The sequence below is a fragment of the Perissodus microlepis genome, chromosome 22, assembly GCF_051167445.1.
Source record: "Perissodus microlepis isolate ML-2025 ecotype Zambia chromosome 22, ASM5116744v1, whole genome shotgun sequence".
Lineage (NCBI taxonomy): Eukaryota > Metazoa > Chordata > Actinopteri > Cichliformes > Cichlidae > Perissodus > Perissodus microlepis.
The window spans coordinates 14,104,030-14,123,396 of record NC_140481.1 but is presented as its reverse complement, the minus strand read 5'-3'; the positions used below and the strand labels follow the sequence as shown (position 1 = coordinate 14,123,396).

The 19,367-nt window shown below is 42.2% G+C and overlaps 1 protein-coding gene across 6 annotated transcripts in view; it reads right to left on the bottom strand.

Moving 5' to 3' along the window:
- Window positions 1-19,367, bottom strand: part of slc25a13 (solute carrier family 25 member 13) — a 64,650-nt gene that overhangs the window by 31,611 nt on the left and 13,672 nt on the right. For all 6 annotated transcript variants that reach the window (XM_084919722.1, XM_084919719.1, XM_084919721.1 and 3 more), the window contains 6 exons: window positions 15,554-15,700; window positions 13,415-13,553; window positions 7,739-7,832; window positions 6,593-6,677; window positions 4,468-4,552; window positions 1,558-1,716 (listed from right to left, as the gene is read on the bottom strand). In XM_084919722.1, the coding sequence (XP_084775848.1) occupies window positions 1,558-1,716; window positions 4,468-4,552; window positions 6,593-6,677; window positions 7,739-7,832; window positions 13,415-13,553; window positions 15,554-15,700 (709 nt within the window). The remainder of the gene's footprint in view (window positions 1-1,557; window positions 1,717-4,467; window positions 4,553-6,592; window positions 6,678-7,738; window positions 7,833-13,414; window positions 13,554-15,553; window positions 15,701-19,367) is intronic.

The following is a 19,367-nucleotide window of genomic DNA, read 5'->3' as shown; positions in this document are numbered from 1 at the left end:
TCAACAGAGATGGCCCTTTCAACTTACATTACATAACTACAGTTTAGGTGCCAGGATACCTGTCTCGCCTTCTACCTGGAGCCAGACCTGTCTGCGTCTGTCACTTCACTCTTCATAGCCTTTGTTTCCCACAGAAATTCAAGCATTCAAGTTTCCTCTCACGAAACCTAGTTCTGTCAATCAAAATCGTAGGATTTTTTTTTTTAAAGCCCCACCGTCATTCCAGGAGACCTCTTTTCAATCCTCCTTTAATCTGACCCCAACAATGCAGACACTCTAACCGCAGTTTCTGAAGGCAGGGCAGGTAGTCATTACTGGTGTCGTGCCCTGGTATGTACGTACCTGCATGCCCAAGTAGTCCCCTGTATGCCTACATACTTGTGTGTCTGTAATGTGTTTGCACCGGTGTGTAGGTCTAGACGTGCGACATCACTACATCGTGACACAGGCCTCAAGGTATGTGGCTTTGCATGTGATGTTCATTGTGCTGCTCTGAAAGTCCCCAGCCAGCCGGTAATCACTTCAAAGAAGCCAGGTCAACAGAGAGGTGAACTCACACCGCCCTCCTGTCCACCCTACACTTTTCTTCTCTCATCTTCTCTCGATTCCCTTCTCTTTCATTGTTCCTACTACTCGATTCTTCTTTGTACTCCCTCATCTCAGCCCCTCCTTTACTTTAAAAACCTGTTTTGTAGATTTGACCGCCAGTGAGTTGTTTTCCCTGAAAACCTATAGTTTTGAGGAAGGATTCGATTTACTTTAGTGTTGACTAAATGTAAAGAGCTGTTTGTTAAAACCACATAAAGTTTTATTTAAAATACTGATAAAAGTTATGTGGAAAGTGCCTGTGATACATTTTAGTGAATGCATATGAGAGGTTCTCAACAAAGGAGCAACTTCCTGAGATGAAAAATGAAGCCAAAAATTGTCATTTCCAGCTGGCTCCAAAAACAAGTCAATCTTCATAGACTTGCATGAAAAAATACCCATCTTAACAGTATTAAAACGCATGAACAAAACAATAAAAACCAGATTTGGGATGAATGTTGCACAGTGCAGGTCGGTGTTGGATTAATCCCGACTCCTCTAGTCTGCATAAAATACTGAACCCTGCGCGCCCCCCAACGCATCCATCAGAGTGTGTGTCGGTATGTGAATGTCAGGACCATTTTTGTGAGGTTTTGATATTTTTTTGGTCTATTACACTTTCAGTACTTACAGTAGTTCACAGATGTTTATTGTCATCAAAGAAATCATCCAAATATGCTAACTTCTGGCTCTAAAAGAAAAACGGGGGTCAAAATGCTAACTTTGAGGCTTCAAAATGTCGAGTCCAATAACCACTGTGTCATGCCATCTTTTATAGTCTGTAGCCTTTAACATCTGACTCACCCCCACAGCTTCTGTCAGAAACCTTCTCAACACTTAGTTTCAAACTCTCAGGATTTCTGTAACTTTGGTTCAATATTAAGTTCGTGTCTTTGTTTGTGTTTGTGTATATGTCAAGTATGAATAAATAACACTGGAGGTTCGCGTGTTCTCTAGATGTATGCTGACCTCGGTAAAGTCCGAAGAAGCCCTCGTAGCGCACCACCTTCTTGAAGCAGTCGAAGCTGTTCTTGTACATGAGCTCTCCCACCAGTGACCCGCTGCTCCTCTGGTTCTGCATGCGTGTCTTCACCAGATCAATGGGGTACACTGCTGTTGCACCCACAGCTGCAGAGAGCGAGACACATTTATTTAGATGCTGAGTGTTTTTATGAAACAGATTTTTTATTTACAGTAGGTCTTATGACCACTACTGTTTCTCTCCCCATGGAAAACTGAGTGACTCACAATAACATGCTATCACGATCATCCACAATACCCATTATTCCATGGCACATATTCCAAGACAATAAGGAATTATGTATTTACACTCACCGACCACTTCATTAGGTACACCTGTTCGAATGTTAATACATTAATGCAAACATGAGAAGAATTTAATCCTGTACACAGACATGGTGAATGGGGAAGGAAGGTGATTTAAGTGACTTTGAGTGCAGCATGGGTGTTGATGCCGGACGTGCTGGTCAGAGTGTTTCACAAATTGGAATTGTTAAAGTGGATCTCTAGTGTTTACAGAGAATGGTCAGAAAATGAGAAAATCTCCAGTGAGTGGCAGTTCTATGAACTAAAATGCCTTGTTGATACCAGAGGTAATAGGAGAATGGCGAGACTGCTGATAGGTAACAGTAACAAACAAGGTATGCAGAAGAGCATCTCTGAATGCACAACATGTCCAGCCTTGAAGCAGATGGACTGCAGGAGCAGAAGACCACACCAGGTATCGATTCTGTGAGCAAAGGAGAGGAATTCACACAGGCTCATCAAAGTTGGACAATAGAAGATTGGAAAAGTGTTGCCGGCTCCAATAAGTCTCGATTTCTGCTGTCTCCTGACGTGCTGTAATATTTCAGGGTGCTGGTGGTGGTTTAATAGTCTGGGGGATATTTTCTTGGCACACTTTGGGCCCCTTTAGTACCAGTTGAGCATGGTTTAAATGCCATAGCCTACCTGACTTCTGTTGCTGATCACAGTATACCAATCTTCTGATGGCTGCTCCCAGCGGGATAACACACCATGTCACAAAGCTCACATCATCTCAAACCGTTTTCTTGAACATGGCAATGACAGTTCACTGTCTCCACATCAATGGCCTCCCCATCCACCTCAATCCAATAGGGCACTTTTACGATGTGGGGGGAACAGAAGATCCACATCATGAACAGCAACTGTGTGATTCTGTCATGTCAAAATCTCTGAGGAATGTTTGCAGCAGCTTGCTGAATCTGTGCCATGAAGAATTAAGGCAGTTGTGAAGGCAAAAAGGGGGACAAAGCAGTACTTGCTAGGTGTACCCAAATGATGTAGCCGCTGAGTGCATTTGCAGCACTGTGTAGACCACCTGCATCTTTTAATATATATGTTTTTAATTTTTGGTTCTATGGTATTGGTAATAGTCTCAAGAGTTGCAATACAATATTTTGCCCCACTTTACTTACCTTAACCAGCATCTGTAACCCTTTCCTGTGTTTCACAACATCAAACGGAAACACTGATAAAGTGCTACACACATAGGCTAACATATGTTTATATAACTCATGAGGAATAACTTGTACAAAGTGTAACTACAGACACAGACTAGTTTGTTTCCAAGTACAAAAATATAGTGGCTTTCATTGAGACTACAGTAATTATTAAGTAGAAAGATCTGTGATCTGTTTTAACAGCATAGTCTCTAAAATAATCTCAGTAAAGAACACGCAGAGCCTCATACATGTATACAAAAAGATTAAGTGGTGCATACAAATTTTTTTAAGCGAAATTGTCTCAATCACCAGTGAGCTTGGAAGACTGGAGGGAAGTTCATAAACGAATTCATAAAAGGCTCGCTGTAAAACAGACTAGAAAAGACTTGCTTGACTTAACAAATATCATGTTTTAATCTTAATGATAGTGTTTAAATAAATGTCATGTCATAACTGAAAGTTGTGCACAAAAGAGTGGAACAGGTGATCTTATAAAGAAGTTGTGGCTTATATCAGTAATCAAAATCTCACTATCAAACGTCATATTTCACTTAGCAATTTAATAAAGCCGACAAAAATCTTTTTCAGTACTGACTCTGTTCATTTTTATTATTGTGGGGGGGGGGGGGAGAATTAAAAAAACAAAACAAAAACTACCTGCACTGTCAGATCCCACTATAGAAAGGTGAAAAAAATGTTTTGGTAATTTGTGTGAAATGACCCTTTAAGAGCAGAAACGGAGGAGGAGGAGGAGGAGGAAGGGGAAGTCTTTGGGAATAATGTTAATAAAGATGTGTTGTGAGTTGTAGTGTCTTCAGCCTGTCACGCGGACACAAACAAAAAGAACCGACCCAAGGCGACAGGCTTAATTAGAGAGAGACCGAGAAAGAGGAAGAAGGGATGATGGACCCATACCTCCTTATTAAGCTGTCTCCCTTGGGAAAGGAGGAGGAGGAGAAGGGAGGAATGAAGGAAGGGAGGAGGAAAAACAGTGGGGTGTCTGGAGCCAAACACAAGACCTGGGCACCACCCTTCACCCCCACCGTCACGTCTGTCTTCTCATCACTCACAAAGGTACAAAAGAACGCACAAGAGGGTTTTCCCATGGCACCCAGAGAGGCATGAGACAGGACAGAGCTAGACTGAGCGAGTGTAGGAGAGAGACTGAGCGAGAACAAGGAAGAGAGGGAACACTTCTCTTTAAGCAGGAGAGTGACTGTTGCTCTTGTAAGGAAAGGGCAATAGAGGGGCCATTGTCCATTCTCTCTCACCCTTTTCTTATGAGGACAGCACAGGGCGGGGGGTGGTAGGTAGCCAGGCAAGCAGGTAGGTGGATGGATGGGTGGGTGGTGGGGTGAAGGTATGTAGGGAGCCAATGGGGCGTGACTCTTACCCCCTGCTACTGAGCCAAGAGTGAATCTGTAGATCGACTCTGCCACCTGGATAAGGATGGGGCGGGAGCCGTCGCTGCCCGAGTGCTGCCCGCGCGCAGGAGAAGAGACAATTAAGACGTTAGTAAGGAAGTGAGACAGGAGCTGAAGATGAGAGCTTGCAGTACATACACCTGACAGGACAGCACACTTTAATCCTGATTCTTGTAAAACCCTGTATGCCACACACCTATTTCCACCCAGAATCCCACGCAAGTAAATCCGTCTGACAGTCTAGCACAGTTACATTTGTATACAGTACAACATTCATTTAATAAAATAATGCTCAGGAGAAATAGAAATGGATGAGCATAACGTCATTAATTACAAAGTATCCCATAAAGATATTAAGTCTCATCCTAATAATGTTTTAGTATTTTTCTGATATTAATTGTTTAGATTATGATAAAGGTGAAAAACTTGTCAAACTTTAACTGGAGGATGTTTAGCTTTAAACAAATAAAATTACAAGCATGATTATCAAAAAAATTACTTGCCAAGCATAATTTGTTGAACTGATGTCATGCTGCGCAAAGGTCTTGAGAAAAAGTCACCCTTGATTTTGTTCCATTTTGTTTCCATTGGGACTTTCTTGTAATTTTTAAAGTGCTTTTAGCTGTAGTTCTCCGGGCTCTCTAAAGTTTTTCTTTGGACAATTGTTGCTTTTTCACTCATTTTCAGTCCATGCCTTGTACCTGACATTTTTCAGAGGAATCTTTTGTGTTTCTTAACACCCGTGATAAACGAGGGAACACTGTATATTATATTTCCCATCCAAATGTCTTCCAAAGTCTACCTTGACTCAAAAAATAACAACCCCCCCCCAAAAAAAACCCAAAACAGTATGCATATATGAGTATACATAAAAAGGTATGATCATCAGATCAACATATGATCTGTTAACATATCTGATACAAAGTCTGTTACTCCCTTAGATTAACTTGAATCACAAAGGTGTATTCAGTGCCACCTGAAAAAGACCTTTGTGATCATTAAAGTGCTATATAAATAAACGATGATGATGATGATGATGATTATCACTTCACCATGCAAAGAACAGAGGAATGGTAACAGCCACACTCCCCCATTCACCTGAGGTACCTGTTGCCTTGGCTGGTCTCCTGAGCCCTGACCACTAGACCCTGTTTGGGGGGTGGCTGCTTTTGTAGGGTTGTAGCTTTGCGTTTGTGCGTGTGTGTGTGTGTGTGCGCATGCGCAGTGAGAAGGGAAGAGGTGGGGGAGTCTCAGCTGGAACACGTCCGCCTGTCAAACTGTACCCATGCTCCCTTCACATATCCTGCTCTTCTACTTCATGAGAAATGAGAGAGAGAGCTCCAGTTAACTGAGGGCCAGCCCCTGAGTCCAAACCACAAGGGCCTAAAGTGGCTCATTGTGGTGGGACTGGCGTCTGTGCAGTGCTGGGCCCCTTTGCTTTCTCCCCTTTGGCCCAAGCCTGCTCCAGTATGGCCTGGCCAAGCCTCTACTGTAGTGCTGGAACCCACCAGGCAACACAGCCCTGACCAAACAGCTGGAGAAAGAAAACAGTCTTCTGCTCATCCATCTGTACGTCCTTCTTGATTTTCTTTGTTACAAATTGCTCTTATTATCCAGCTACTATAGTCAACATGAAGTATGTTTGACATTCATTAGCTCTTGAGGATGGCTCTGCTTGTCTTTATTTCCATGGATTTCTTGATTTTTGTGCGTTTGTTTTTCAAGATGTCAACCGCATGCCAGGGAGAGGCATAGCGGTGTTTTCTCTGAAGAAAGTCTTTTAAGGTTCAATTCAATGATGGGAAATTACTTAAAACTTGGTGGGAACAACTGAAAGGGAGTAGGACTGATGAGTACGGGCCAACTTTCCATTTTTATACCTGACTAAACTTAGTTGGATCTGTTACTCCTGCATTTCACTTCTATGCTTGTTTTGGTGGATTATTTACATGCAGGAGCTATCATTAACCTAAAATTGTAAATCTTCTTTATCTTTGCAGTCACATTTAGCCTAAGAGAATGTATCAAAAGGGAAAGGAGCTGCCAGTGTGGAAGAGGAAACCAAACACATCAACAAGTCTTCATATTCTCTACCTGTCTCTGGACTTCAGCCAAGTTGTAGGGCAGGGCGCCTTCCTCCAGCGGAGCAATCTTCTCAATGTCCGCTAAACCAACACGTCTGGTGGAGACAGAGAAAGAGACAGAGAGTGAGAAGGTTCAAGTAACTCTCAGAGGATTATAACAATCCACCCATGTATCACCGAGCTCAAGCAAACCCATCAGTCTGAAGTTACTCAGAGTTTAAAGACAACATCGTTTCAGATGAAAATATTGTGGCATTCACAAATCCGGACCTGTGCTTGGCATGACAGCGTTGGATAACCGACCAATAGAAAGTGATGACTCATGCTTCCTTTATCACTTCATCCAAGTATAACAAAGATATTTAATCTTTTCATGTCTCTCTATTGCATCTCTTTGACGGTCACAGAATTCCCAGGCTCAGGGAACTGGGAACGCCAAATCCCCCCCCTCCCCATCTCGTCTGTATATTGGGACTATTATCTCTCACATCTCCAATCAAGGGGAGTGGAGCTACTGGGCTATTAAAGTATCCCATTGCCCAGAAATAATAATCAGGTGGTTTCTCAGGCCGGGGTTAGAAATTATGAGCGTACTGGTCGGGCCGCGAGGCAGATGCAAAGGAAGTGGGGGAATGTGAGACATATACAGTTGTTTTGTGCCACGGATTACAGGGACTGAAACTGCTCCTCTTTTTTTTCTTTAGAATAAATGGGAGTTTGGTTTAGGTTCAGACTGAAAGAAGATTCCCTGGCACTGGATACATGTCTGACTCTTTTGATCCACTGCAGAGAAGTTTGACAGAGTGCTCGTCTCTCTGAGGTATGGACCCCAGGGCAAAATTTTCCCTTCAGGGTGGCAAGTTTGGAATAGTCTTAGACTGCACAAGTACTTGACTAGCTCAGCAGAGGCAACCTGGCTAAAGTATTAATTCAATTGCGTCTTCTATACTGGTTTAATACAGCTCAAAATCACCAAATATTTTCTGCTTTCTTGTGAAATAAACATGAAAGAAAGTACACAAGCCAGTAGTGTCTATCTAAAATAATTCAGTTTGAACACCAGCCACCTAAGAAGTATGTCATTTTCTACTTTTACTTTACTTTCTACACAACTTCTTTTAATATTAAGAAGTTCTTTTTCATATGATCATCTTACCCACGAGGCTCCGACAGGTCAGCCAGCTGAAAAAGGATGTCGACCTCCATGGGCGTCACCTGGCCGAACCTTTGAGCTGCCACGATAAACTCCTCTGCAGGAAAAGGCAGATTTTCCATCATGTTTTCACTAATAAAATATTTAAATATATGTAGAAGTATTTAAAACTTGATACATAGCCTCTGCCTATCTCTGTCCGGGTCACATGTAACAATCAAGAGCCAAGATGGTGTCCCCTTGGCCAGGAAATATACTGTGTCACTTTTGTAGTGCATTTCTGGCAAACTCTAAAGGGAAGCACTGTAATCACAAACTTGAACCCACAACTGGCTTGTTTCAATGTAAATAATCAGGGAGGGAGAGCTGCTCGTCTCCCTCCACTTTGCCTCCAGCCGTTAAATGGACTGTACTTATAAAGCGCTTTCTTAGTCAGTCACTCATGCTTCATTCACACACACACACACACACACACACACACACACACACACACACACACACACACACACACACATACACAAACAAGCAGTTTTTTCTAACATTCAGACTCCGATGGATGCATTTGGGACAAGTCTGGGTTCAGTAACTTCCCGAAGGACACTTCAACATGCAGACTAGGGGAGTTGGGGATTAGACCACCAACTTTCTGATTAGTAGACAATCTAATCCACCTCCTGAGCCACAGCCATCAGGCTAGACGGCTTCCCCTCTTTGAGCTAAGTTCGCTGGAGTTTTCTTCCTGTTAAAAGGGTGTTTTTCCTTCCCACTGTCGCCAAGTTGTTGTTCAATTCAATTCAATTTTATTTATATAGCATAAAATCACAACTACAATTGCCTCAAGCCAGTTTAGATTGTAAGCTTAAGACCCTACAATTATACAAAGAAAACAGAGAAAACCCCAACAATCATAAGACCTCCTTTGAGCAACAACTTGGCGACAGTGGGAAGTGCTTTCGTTTAACAGAAAGAAACCTTCAGTAGAACCAGGCTTGAGTAGGGGCGGTCATCTGCCGCGACTGGTTGGGGTTAGGGGAAGAAGACAGGACAAAGATTTGCTGTGGAAGAGAGCCAGAGATTAATAATAACTAATGATTAAATGCAGAGTGATGTATACACATAGGTGGTTATTTGATTGTTGGGGTTTCTCTCATATTTTAGTGGGATCTTTACCTTACAGTCTAAAGCACCTTGAAGCAACTGTTGCTGTAATTTGACTCTATAGAAATAAAATCTAACTGAATTCTAAACATCTGAGATAACAGTTCAAAAGACACAATCACAGAGGAGTCTTAAGATGTGAATCGACAGGTAAATAAAGAGCGGAGCTTTGAGGCACAGTTCCGCTTTCACCTTCAGTGTACAACATTACATCAACATCACCGAAGACAGCACCCCAATCTGCCTGTCCACTTCGCTCTCCTAAATATCTTTACTTGTAAGCAAGTTCAGAGATTCTTCACCCACCCTACTCTTAAGACAACAGCTCTCCCTTAATGCTGTGTTCACACCACTGCTCAGGATGTGATCTTCAGTAGAAACATGGAGCTATAAGCTCACGTCCTACTTGTTCTTTTAGCAGTGCAATGATGTGGTGTAGCAGTCACAAAGTGTTTATAGTGTGAATGTAGCAATTTGTTATTTTTCTGGCTGACAAATATCATAGATAATGAAAGCTTCTTTCATCAGATTGTTATACCAGATATACCCATCATGGTCCAACCCTCACAGGCTTTTGTCTCCTCCCAGTCTCGGACCAGGACTCTTTCACATGTTAGACCAATATTTTAACCACTAAGATATTATCAGTGCAGAAAGAGATTGGACTGAATGACTCGAGGCAACACAGACATCACATCTCACAGCAGAATTTGATAGTTGTTTCTTTTAAATAAAAGGCTGAAATGGATGTGTTGTTAAACGATAAACACTGGACTTTGCTGCAGTGCATTATCCCTTTGTTGCTCTTGTCACTACAGAACACATACACCAAAAATAAAGTGGGTCCTCGAACTCCTCGTCTCCCTGACGAGGAGTTGGAGTTATCCGAGTTATTGTCAGTGGCTGCGTTAATGTTATGGCTCCATATGATGGATTTTTCCTTCAACTTCTGTCACTCACGGCAGCTTCCCTCTGCGAGTTGGTTGTGAGTTAAGAGTACAATGTGTCAAAGCACGCTGAAGAAATTAAAATAAAGAAATACGGCCATGGAGAGTTATGACTTTAAGACCTCTTTGAGGCAGCTTTAGCATGTCGTAACTTAAGACCTGCTCTATTGTTAAATGAAAAAGGAACAGGTTGACTGTAGGCAGGCTTACAGTGGAGGAGTCACCATTGTTTGACCTGCTTTATTCAAAGAGCAGCAGGCTGGGGTTGTGACAAAGTCGTCCTACACTGGAGCCATTCACCCCACAGAGGCTCAGCTTACCCCCGAGGCATGCTCTCTCTTTCCCCCCCTCTCTTTCTCTATCACATACACACACATCTATGAGTAAAAGCAGGTAATGCCAACAAGCATGTGAGGCAGAATAGTTACACAAGAATAAATAATTTAGGGGGGGGGAAAAGAACAATGCTGGGAAGTAGATGGTGAAAACCCTAGGAAAGCATTTACCAACTTTATATTACTGCTTGATATTTAAAGAAAAACTCCTACTATCCCTTGCTAAGATAATCTTGGATGCCATAAATAGGCACGACACTGCTTTTTAATGGTAGCGTCAGCGTGCTAACATTTTCAAAATTACAAAGCATCACAAAGCAGGTTTGTTCGTCACGCTCACCGTCTGAGTTTATCACGTCAGCGTGGTCACATCTGATAGTTACCACCGAGGGAAAAATAAAAGTCATGGAATCACCAAAGTGGTTAAAGTTTAAAGGGATGAATGTTTGCACTGAAAACTCACAGCGATCCACAGTGAACTTGACTCAAAACCAAAAATGTCAAACGCAAATGTCAATGATAGCGCTGAGGAAAAGTCAGGGGAACACCTAAGTCATTATCTAAATCTGAACCACGAGTGTTTCCATAAAATTTCATGCCAATCAGCTTAATAGTAAACAGGTCTCAAACCATGAGGACATGGGATGTCTGCGCAAAAGATTTTTTGAGTCATCTCAGTCTGGACTGATTGGTGGCAGACAAAAAAGGTCAAAAATCTGATCGCAACAATTTACCTTTTAGATCTGTTGTTAGTAAGAGCCAGACATCTCTCCTCAGCTTAGGACATGTAACATTGCTGGCTTCACTGGCCTGTTAAACTGATTTATTCTGCTGTTTAGACAGAAGGTCACTTTTACTATTACGGCTTCATTCAAACACTCCCATGACAATAAGCCAAAGTACTTACATAATGTTATGTGTAAGACACCCAGCCGATATTAGAATATCAGTGTTAAGAAAATTACACTGATAATTACAGAAGTCGCATCATCCAAACATACTTTAGTAAACTGATGAGACAATAATTAAAGACTAGCCCATAAACTGTTACTCTCTGTGATCCTTCATCTGTATGAGATCAAGTATGCAGAGTGATTTGCTGCTAGATCCTGACTTACATGTCAGGTATAATTAATTATAAGTAATTAATGAAGTTACTAATGCTGCGCCTTGTGCTTAAATGTAACTCTGTGACATAAGAACGGCTTATGAGTGGCTCACGTTGCTGTTTCATGCCACATGAATACAATGAACTCACAACAAACTAACCAAAGTCAAAAAAATTAGAAGTCTTGTTAATCCGATCTGTCAAAGACTGTCATTGTAGCAAAGATAAAGATTTCAACATCTAATAAATAAACTGTAGAGCAAAGTGGACAAGAGAAAAACTCGGGATGTAAAACTATGCTTGCTGACTTTAAAGAGGTCAGTGTGCTCCTACAGAAACTAAAGGCACTCTGTAATGTTCATGGACAGATGTTTGTGCCAAAGCGAGAACACTTCAGACATTTTGCTGTGTGCAGAAAATGTCTGTTCAGCCATTTTTACCCGAACGGGCAGCTTCGAGCCTTCTATGACATTAGTTTGGGTAGCATGTGACTGTGAGACAGACAGAAAGCAGGTGTCTAATGAAAAAAACCTTTTTAGCCCTGCATTATAAATACACAGGGCATTGACCAAAAAAATAGAAGAGACACGATGGCAGTCTCAATCTTGTAAATGCCAATGTGTTAATGTGCCTGCATGCACTCATTCTTGTGCAAAGTTAAAAATCACACACAACTGTTACCGGGCCGGACCAGCAGGATTGTAAGTTTGGACTTTCACGCAAAAAGAGGCTAGGCTTTAAAAAAAGCCAACATGATGCCATCACATTAATGAAAAGGAGCGTATGTCTGAAAGGGCCTAAAGGTACACAGTCATGACTTGTTCTGTGGCAGTGCACTGCTAGCCCAAAAAAGTGCATCTCCTATATAGGTCCCCTGTTTGCATACGCCCAAATATACGCGTACAGCTTTGTGAGCACTGTAATGGTGTCTCTGCAAAACAGTGGCCTTGTTGCACATCAGGAATCAATCAGGATTATTACACATGTGTGCATGCTTGGCTGTGTTAATGCATTTTAATGCTTGAGCGTTATGTGAGAAATGCTAGAGAAGCGTGTGTTGCGACATGTACACAATCTTGATACATGCAGATGTGTGTGCGCTATTTGTGTGGAGCTGAGCATTCGCAGTCCCCAAGGAGGCCTTAATGACTTCGGGAGTGGAGAGTAGATAGGCGGTGGCCGTGAAGGCCTGGCTGGCTGCGGGCTACCCTGGGTCGAGCCAAGCCCAGGCCTTCGTGTACCCTTGGTGGGAACAGTTTGTAGAGTGTACGGGCTTTTGGTCTGGGTCGGGTACAGTCCACACCCCTGATAAGGCTTCAGATAGCATCATAAGGCTCCGTTAGTGGCCTGGAGCCATGTGGAGAGAGGTCAGAATGGTTTCTTAAAGACAACTAGAGCTCAAGAAGGAGTCAAAAAGAAAAAGATGGCGAAAGGGAGAAAGACACTGAAAGCCATTAGCCCTGCCAAGTACTGAAGAAAGGAATGAGAGACAGCAAGTGGGGCAAACAAGGGAGAGAGATTTAAAGGAACTAACTAATGGAGACAGAATGATACATATAAAATAAGTTATGAGAAATACAACAGTATGTTTTTTTTTCAATAAAGAAAAGTGTCTTTTTTCATTATCCTGTAGCTTTGCATATTTGCTTTACAGTAATGTAGACTGTGGAGTTAGTATTAAGCATATAAATGTCACTGGATCTACAGGGTTAAACAACACAGACTCAAAAGCAAGGAGCAGAATTTTACCCACTTTTATTCTTTGTTTTTCAAATGAAATTAAGTTTTTCCTGTGTTCCTCAGATCACTGCCAGGATATGTAATAGACAAGACAGGCACCGTCGGGGACTGTGGGCATGCAGTACGTGTGCTGGGTTGAATCCAGCATGCCCATTTAAATGCCACTGGGAAGGAAGTAACCCAAACAAAAACAAGTCTCCAAGCCCTGTACAACGCACATAAGACATACCTATCTGGAAAGCACATTACTGTGCATGTGGTGCATACTTACATTTGTTTTGTGACTGTGGTCTGTATTACATAAATGTGAATCTGCTTTTTTTGCCATCTCAGTTATAATAGGTATGTGTTATATATACAGGGAGGGGAGTGGGAAGTTCTCCCCGGGTACCTTTGGTGACTTCCACATCTCGGCGGTGGCCAGCCAGAGTGCTGTAGATCTTTCTAATCAGCTCCATATTGTTGAGCAGCGAGTTGAAGCCGTTGAAGTAGGAGAAGCTGACCTGATGAGACGTGCTACCCCCTGCAACCTGGGCAAGAAAGAAGAGGGGTACTTTAACAAGCAACCAAATAAGAAAAATAAACTTCAACACAGCCGTGCATCTGGATGTTACTGTTATGAAAATACACACAGCGTAAAACATGGTGGCTAATTAGCTGCGTTCCCCTCTAGCATTTCTCCACAGGGAGAAGCAAACTTGTTTCACCCGCTACTTTTTCCATCACATGATGCGCACTCTAAGGGAGTTTAATTAACTTTCTTTATGAGATGGAGGAAGTGGTAAAAGAAAAGAAAATAGAAAAAAAAGGTAACAGATTAAAAATAGATGCCGGGCTCTAGAGGACATTCCAGGCTGTCCACAACCTCTTTTACGCGAACCACGATCCCATCTTTATTAAATGAGGCTCTCAGAGGCTTAGAGGAGCAGCTCTAAATGCTGTATGTTTAAAAAAATATATGAGTTCAAGTATGACTACTGTGGGGTACTGTTGAGTTAGAAGATCACTGCGACTGTGCTGGCCTGAAGGGTTAAGTGAGGAGAAAATGTTGAGCTTCCGTTCACTAGATGGCACTGTTTGCTTTACAGATGCATTCAGAGAGGTCGCCTGCTGCTCAACATGGTTGCAACAAGGGAGGGAAGCTCTGGCTTAGGTGAAACTGCTCTAGCAAGGGAGACACTTTTGCATCTGTTCATATCTGTGAGTGTACAGACATGGATCTTCCCACAGTGGAGAGAGGAGAATGGTATTTTGGTGAAAAAGAGTGAGGCGCTAATCAATTACCATGTTTGGTGAGTGAATTAAAGGTTGCCGTCTCACTGCCTATGCTCTGCCATGATACCGCCTTTAATGTGTCTGCAGTGTTTATGAGGTTTTGTGATACATGTGTGCGTATGTGTGTGTGTGTGTGTACGTGTGGGAGCGCGCGTGCATGAGAGTTTACTAACAGCACACCAAGATGTCTGGTCGGTGAGGTAAACACAGCAGAGAAAATGACAGAGTCTACAAGGTGTTTATGAAATGGGGCAAGACATGGACGCAGACACAAGACGCACACGCGCGCAACGAAAACACTAACACGCAGAAAGAAAAGACAAGAGGCAAAAAAAAGACAAACATCTCAGAGTTCAAAACAAACAGAGAGCCCGCACAGGCGCACAAACACACACGCGCGCGCGCACAGGCAGAGATGATGGACTGTAAAGCTCCAGTCTCCATCTATCTCTTTCTTCCCCATTCAGCTCTCCTGCTTGGCTTTGACACTGCCAGAGAGGTTAGACTTAATGACATGTTGGGAGGGAGAGAGAGAGACACGGGGAAGGGAGGGAGGGGGGAAGGGAGAGATAGAGGGGCGGCTGAGAGAGAGGAAAGAAAAAAGGAAAGGAGGGAGGAAGAGAGAAAGAGAGCAAGGGACAGATGAGAGGTAGCAGGGGAAAAAAAGGTAAAGGGGAAGAAGAATGAGAGATGGCCAGAAGAGGAAAAGAGAAAGCCACAGTGTTTGGTTTGTGGGGCTGTGAGAAAAGAGAGAAGGAAAAAAAGCACAAGAAATAAGTGGTGAGATAGAGGAAAAGAATGTTGACTTTACCTCTTTTATGGAGAATACAGTAATGACAGGCTGCTTTGGCTTGCTTGCTGACTTCAGCAACCAAATCATCATATAGTGCATATGAGCTGACAATACCGTGCATGCTTATGCATCCAAAGTGTGCATCATTGCACATTTGGAATTTATCACGACATTTAGAATGACTTATTTAAAGATATGCATACATGAATAATCTACGAATGAGAAAAAAATGCATTGTGGTGGATAAAAAAAGCCTAATTTTTCCAATTGGTGGTGCTAAGGAACACCTGATGCATCCAACCTTTTATTGTTTTAACATATCATGACTGAGGATAGTTTCCAAGAGACACCAGTGACTTGCTATTTTTAACCAACCTGACTTTGTGGCTCTTGTGGACGACAGTAAAACAAATAGATGAGAAAACCACAGAGCCAAAAAAAAGGAAAAAAAGAAAAACCCACCGCCACGAGGCATTCCTCTACGAAGGGTGTGAGCATGTGCGGCCGAATGGTAACCATGATGTCCCTGAAGTCCAGCGCTGAGATGGAGCCGCTGTGGGCTTGGTCACGCTGGATGAAAGCCTGTCGCGCGTGTTCCAACTGCATCTCCTGCAGAATGGAGAGGTGAGGAGGAAGGAGGGGAGGCAAGTGCGTACACTAAATTGATATTATTGTGCACATATGTGGGTCAGACACCTCTTTGAGTTGCCTTTATAAATTAAAAATCCACATAAACACTTATGCATAATGACACACCATTTGCTTTCATGGGCCCCCACAGTGCCATCTGCCCCCCACCCCCTCCATCACTACTCTCAGTGCCAGTGTTTAGCCAGGCTTTAGCCTCGTCTCCTCTCCCCCAGCACAGGGGCTTGCCTACTGTGAGGCGTCGCTTGGGCTTTTCACACTCTCCCTAAACCCACATTAAATCCACTTGAGGGAGAAACATACAAACACACACACACTGGGGCAAGACAGCTAATCGCCCAACTGCTCACTTTGTCTCTCTTCATGCACACACACACAAACACACAATAGGTCCAGAGGGACAACAGCAGGCTGTGGTGGGGACAGATCCCACAAGGCCTTTGAAAATTAGCAGCCATTATCAGTACCTGCAACCACAAGTCTACAGAGAGAGGCTGTAAACAAACCGCTGACATCAATGCTTCCTCTATCTATCAGCAAAAGACAGGGATTTCAGGCCAATAAAAAAACAAAAAGAACAGCAAGATAAAGCTAGCTGGTGAGCGTCTGACTCACCTGCGGTGTATGAAGGCCAAAAAAAGAAAAAGACAATGAGCCTGATGTATTTTTGTGCATGAGGTTTCTGACACATTACAAGACCTCAGGAAAGTGCATATGTAGGGAATGCATGGGGTTATTTTGGTGCTCAAAAAGGGGTTTTAGTCAGAGCCAAAAGAAAAATCAACAGCGTCTTAAAATGAGTTTTCAGCTTGTTTTAATTGGAGTTTTATTTACTCATAGACAAAAGGTATTTTTGCTTATCAAATATATTAAAAATGATACAGAAAAAAATCATAGATTTACTGTTAAATAACAAAGCTGAACACTTTACTGTGTATGGGTTAATTACCGTCTCATCCCACCAAAACTGGTCAGTTTTCTAATAAAGCTGAACATGTTCACAGTGTCAAGATCCTAACACATGCCTTTTGTTCATATTATGCATAATAACTGCTAAGAAAAAAATAAGACAGCTGAGTAACCAATAATAAAAATACACATTTCAGCTGCAGAGCTACATATATGTAAAGAAACAATCAAACTGAAGTGTCAAATTAATTTTCTTGATATTTACTTGAATATTATAAAATTAAGAAAGATTTTTGAATTACATTTCTTAAAGTATTAGGACTGGCTAACAATATTTGTACAGCAAGAAAGTAAAAATTAAGATTTAAATAAATGAATATCATTTTTTTTTAAAGTCATGTTGGACAAAACATATGGAGGCTGATTAAATCTTGAACATGCACGTTATTCAGCTGATTGATTCAGATGTTATTGTTGTTAAGAGAACTCTTTAAAAAAGGTATAACCACAACACAAAAACCTATGAGACTATGACTTATTGTTGTGTTGAATTTTTGAGTGATATTTCGCTGACAGCATAACCGATCGAACTCTAAAATCGAGGCGCCCGAGAGAAACGACTGGGGAAGAGTGACATTTACACAAAGCTGAGTGGAGACCGGAGGGGAGTAAGAATAGACATTGCAACAAAAGAGCTACATTTGCAAAAAAAAAAAAAAAAAAAAAAAAAAGAAGAAGAAGAGGAAGAAGAAGAAGAAAAAAAGCAGTAAATGTAGCAGGCATGTGTCAGTATCACCTATGAGCACAGCAGGGGCTCTGGAGAGTGCATAAGTGAGTGGAAAGCAAGGAAATGAAGAGAGATTGACACATGTAAACACTTCCAAAGTAAATAAGGTGAGATATTTTAGTGTCAGCATCCTGAGTGTCGTGACTCACTTCTTTGGTCGGTTGTGAGTAGGTCAAAACACTTTGGTAAGACATAAACTGGGAAGAGAAAAAGATTTGGGGAGGGGGAGGGGAGCTGAATATCTACAATCAAAACAAAAACAAAACAAAAAAACAAACGGGGGAAGCGTTTCGTTTTGCAAGCATGACTGTGTGTCTCTTAACATCGCAGGAAACACTGATCTGTGCATTTGTGTCCATCTGTACATGAAAGAAGAAGAAGACAAAAATTAGATCCCATTTCTCTTCAGTCCCGAGTCTGAAAAGCCACACGCCAACCACACAGAGCAACAAACAACTGCGGTGCAGGCAATGGAGAAGTTTATAGTCTCGGCCTCCTAAAATCTTAACTTGTAACTGTGCGAGTGTTTCTGGGACGTGGTTTTTATTTGGGAGGGGAGCAAGGGAGGCAGGAGACATAAAGCTAGGGGCTTAAGACACCCAGGGAGAGACTGTCAAGGCATTCTTAGTAGCTTTAATTGCCCTTGGACAAGAATAAAAACATATGACAACCCACCTCTGTTTGTTTTTAATGGCTGGGATTCCTTTTTCAAAAGTTAAACAATAGAAATGAGCAGAGTGGGATTGCTCCTCTCTCATTCCCCAAGCAAGCTTCTAAACGGCACCAAAAACTGTAAAGTTATCAAAGTTTTCGAAGGAAGAAGCACAACGGTCCATTTAAACGTGTGCCAGTGATGTTAAGGGCTGCCCACTGATTCTTGGTCGAGTCAAACATATAATTGGGGCTTTTAAAAATCTGAGTAATGCCAACAATTCACTTTTTGAGTGCTTAGGAAAGAAGTGGGACATGTGGTGTCCCCTTCACGTAATTCAAGCCCTTTACTTGCCAGAATTTATAATATGAGCTACTATGTGCCACTTCTCTGGACATCGGCAATACCGCTGCCAGGGACAACAGCACGCTGACAGTGCGAGCCGAGCCTTGGCCGGCGTCCATGTGTGAGACGGGAAAAATGCATGTAATTGGTGAGAATCTCTGGCTTCCATCAAGACAGTAATTGGCCAGAGAGAGCCCTTGTGAGAAATATGCGGCGCAAACGTTTTCCCCGATAATCCCATCTTGTGAGCATCTGGCAGTGGCGTGGTTACAATGGCAGAAAAACACAATAAACACATGCATGTATGGCAGGAAGAGGTGGAGGGAATAAAGGATGAGAACTTTTTTTTTGGGGGGGGGGGGGGGGACAAGGGTGGGTGGGAATGGATGTTAGGGAATTAGAGAAATACACAATACGATGTGTGGGTTGGTGTTCCCAACTTTGAGAACTTTTATAGTTGCACAGTGTACTTTGGGATTAAATTTAACTGTCTCTCTATTAATAAGTGTGTTGTAACATAACAGCATAACAGCAAACTGAAAGTATGATGCAATTGCACAGATTTTAATTTTGGGTCAAGAAATCCTGTTATTTATAACTGTAGCTGACAACATACAAATAACGCAGTGTGCAAATATTGCTGGAGGCTTAATACTACAAGTCACAGTTATAATAAAAAAGAAAAACATGATTAAAAACCAACATGACAAATATGTACTGTGGATTTTTACAAGTATCAGCAGACCAGCAGAAAAGCTGTAACACAAACTTCACTTTCTTCTGTCGTTTATTAAGGCATTTATCAAAAGCTATGAAAAATGATCAAACGCAGACAGCATGAGCAGGAAACGTGCATTTCATAGTTGAGCAATGAGTGCGGCTGGCTGCGAGCCTGCTGCTGTGAGGAGCTGGAAACCACTGACTGAGTGACTGGG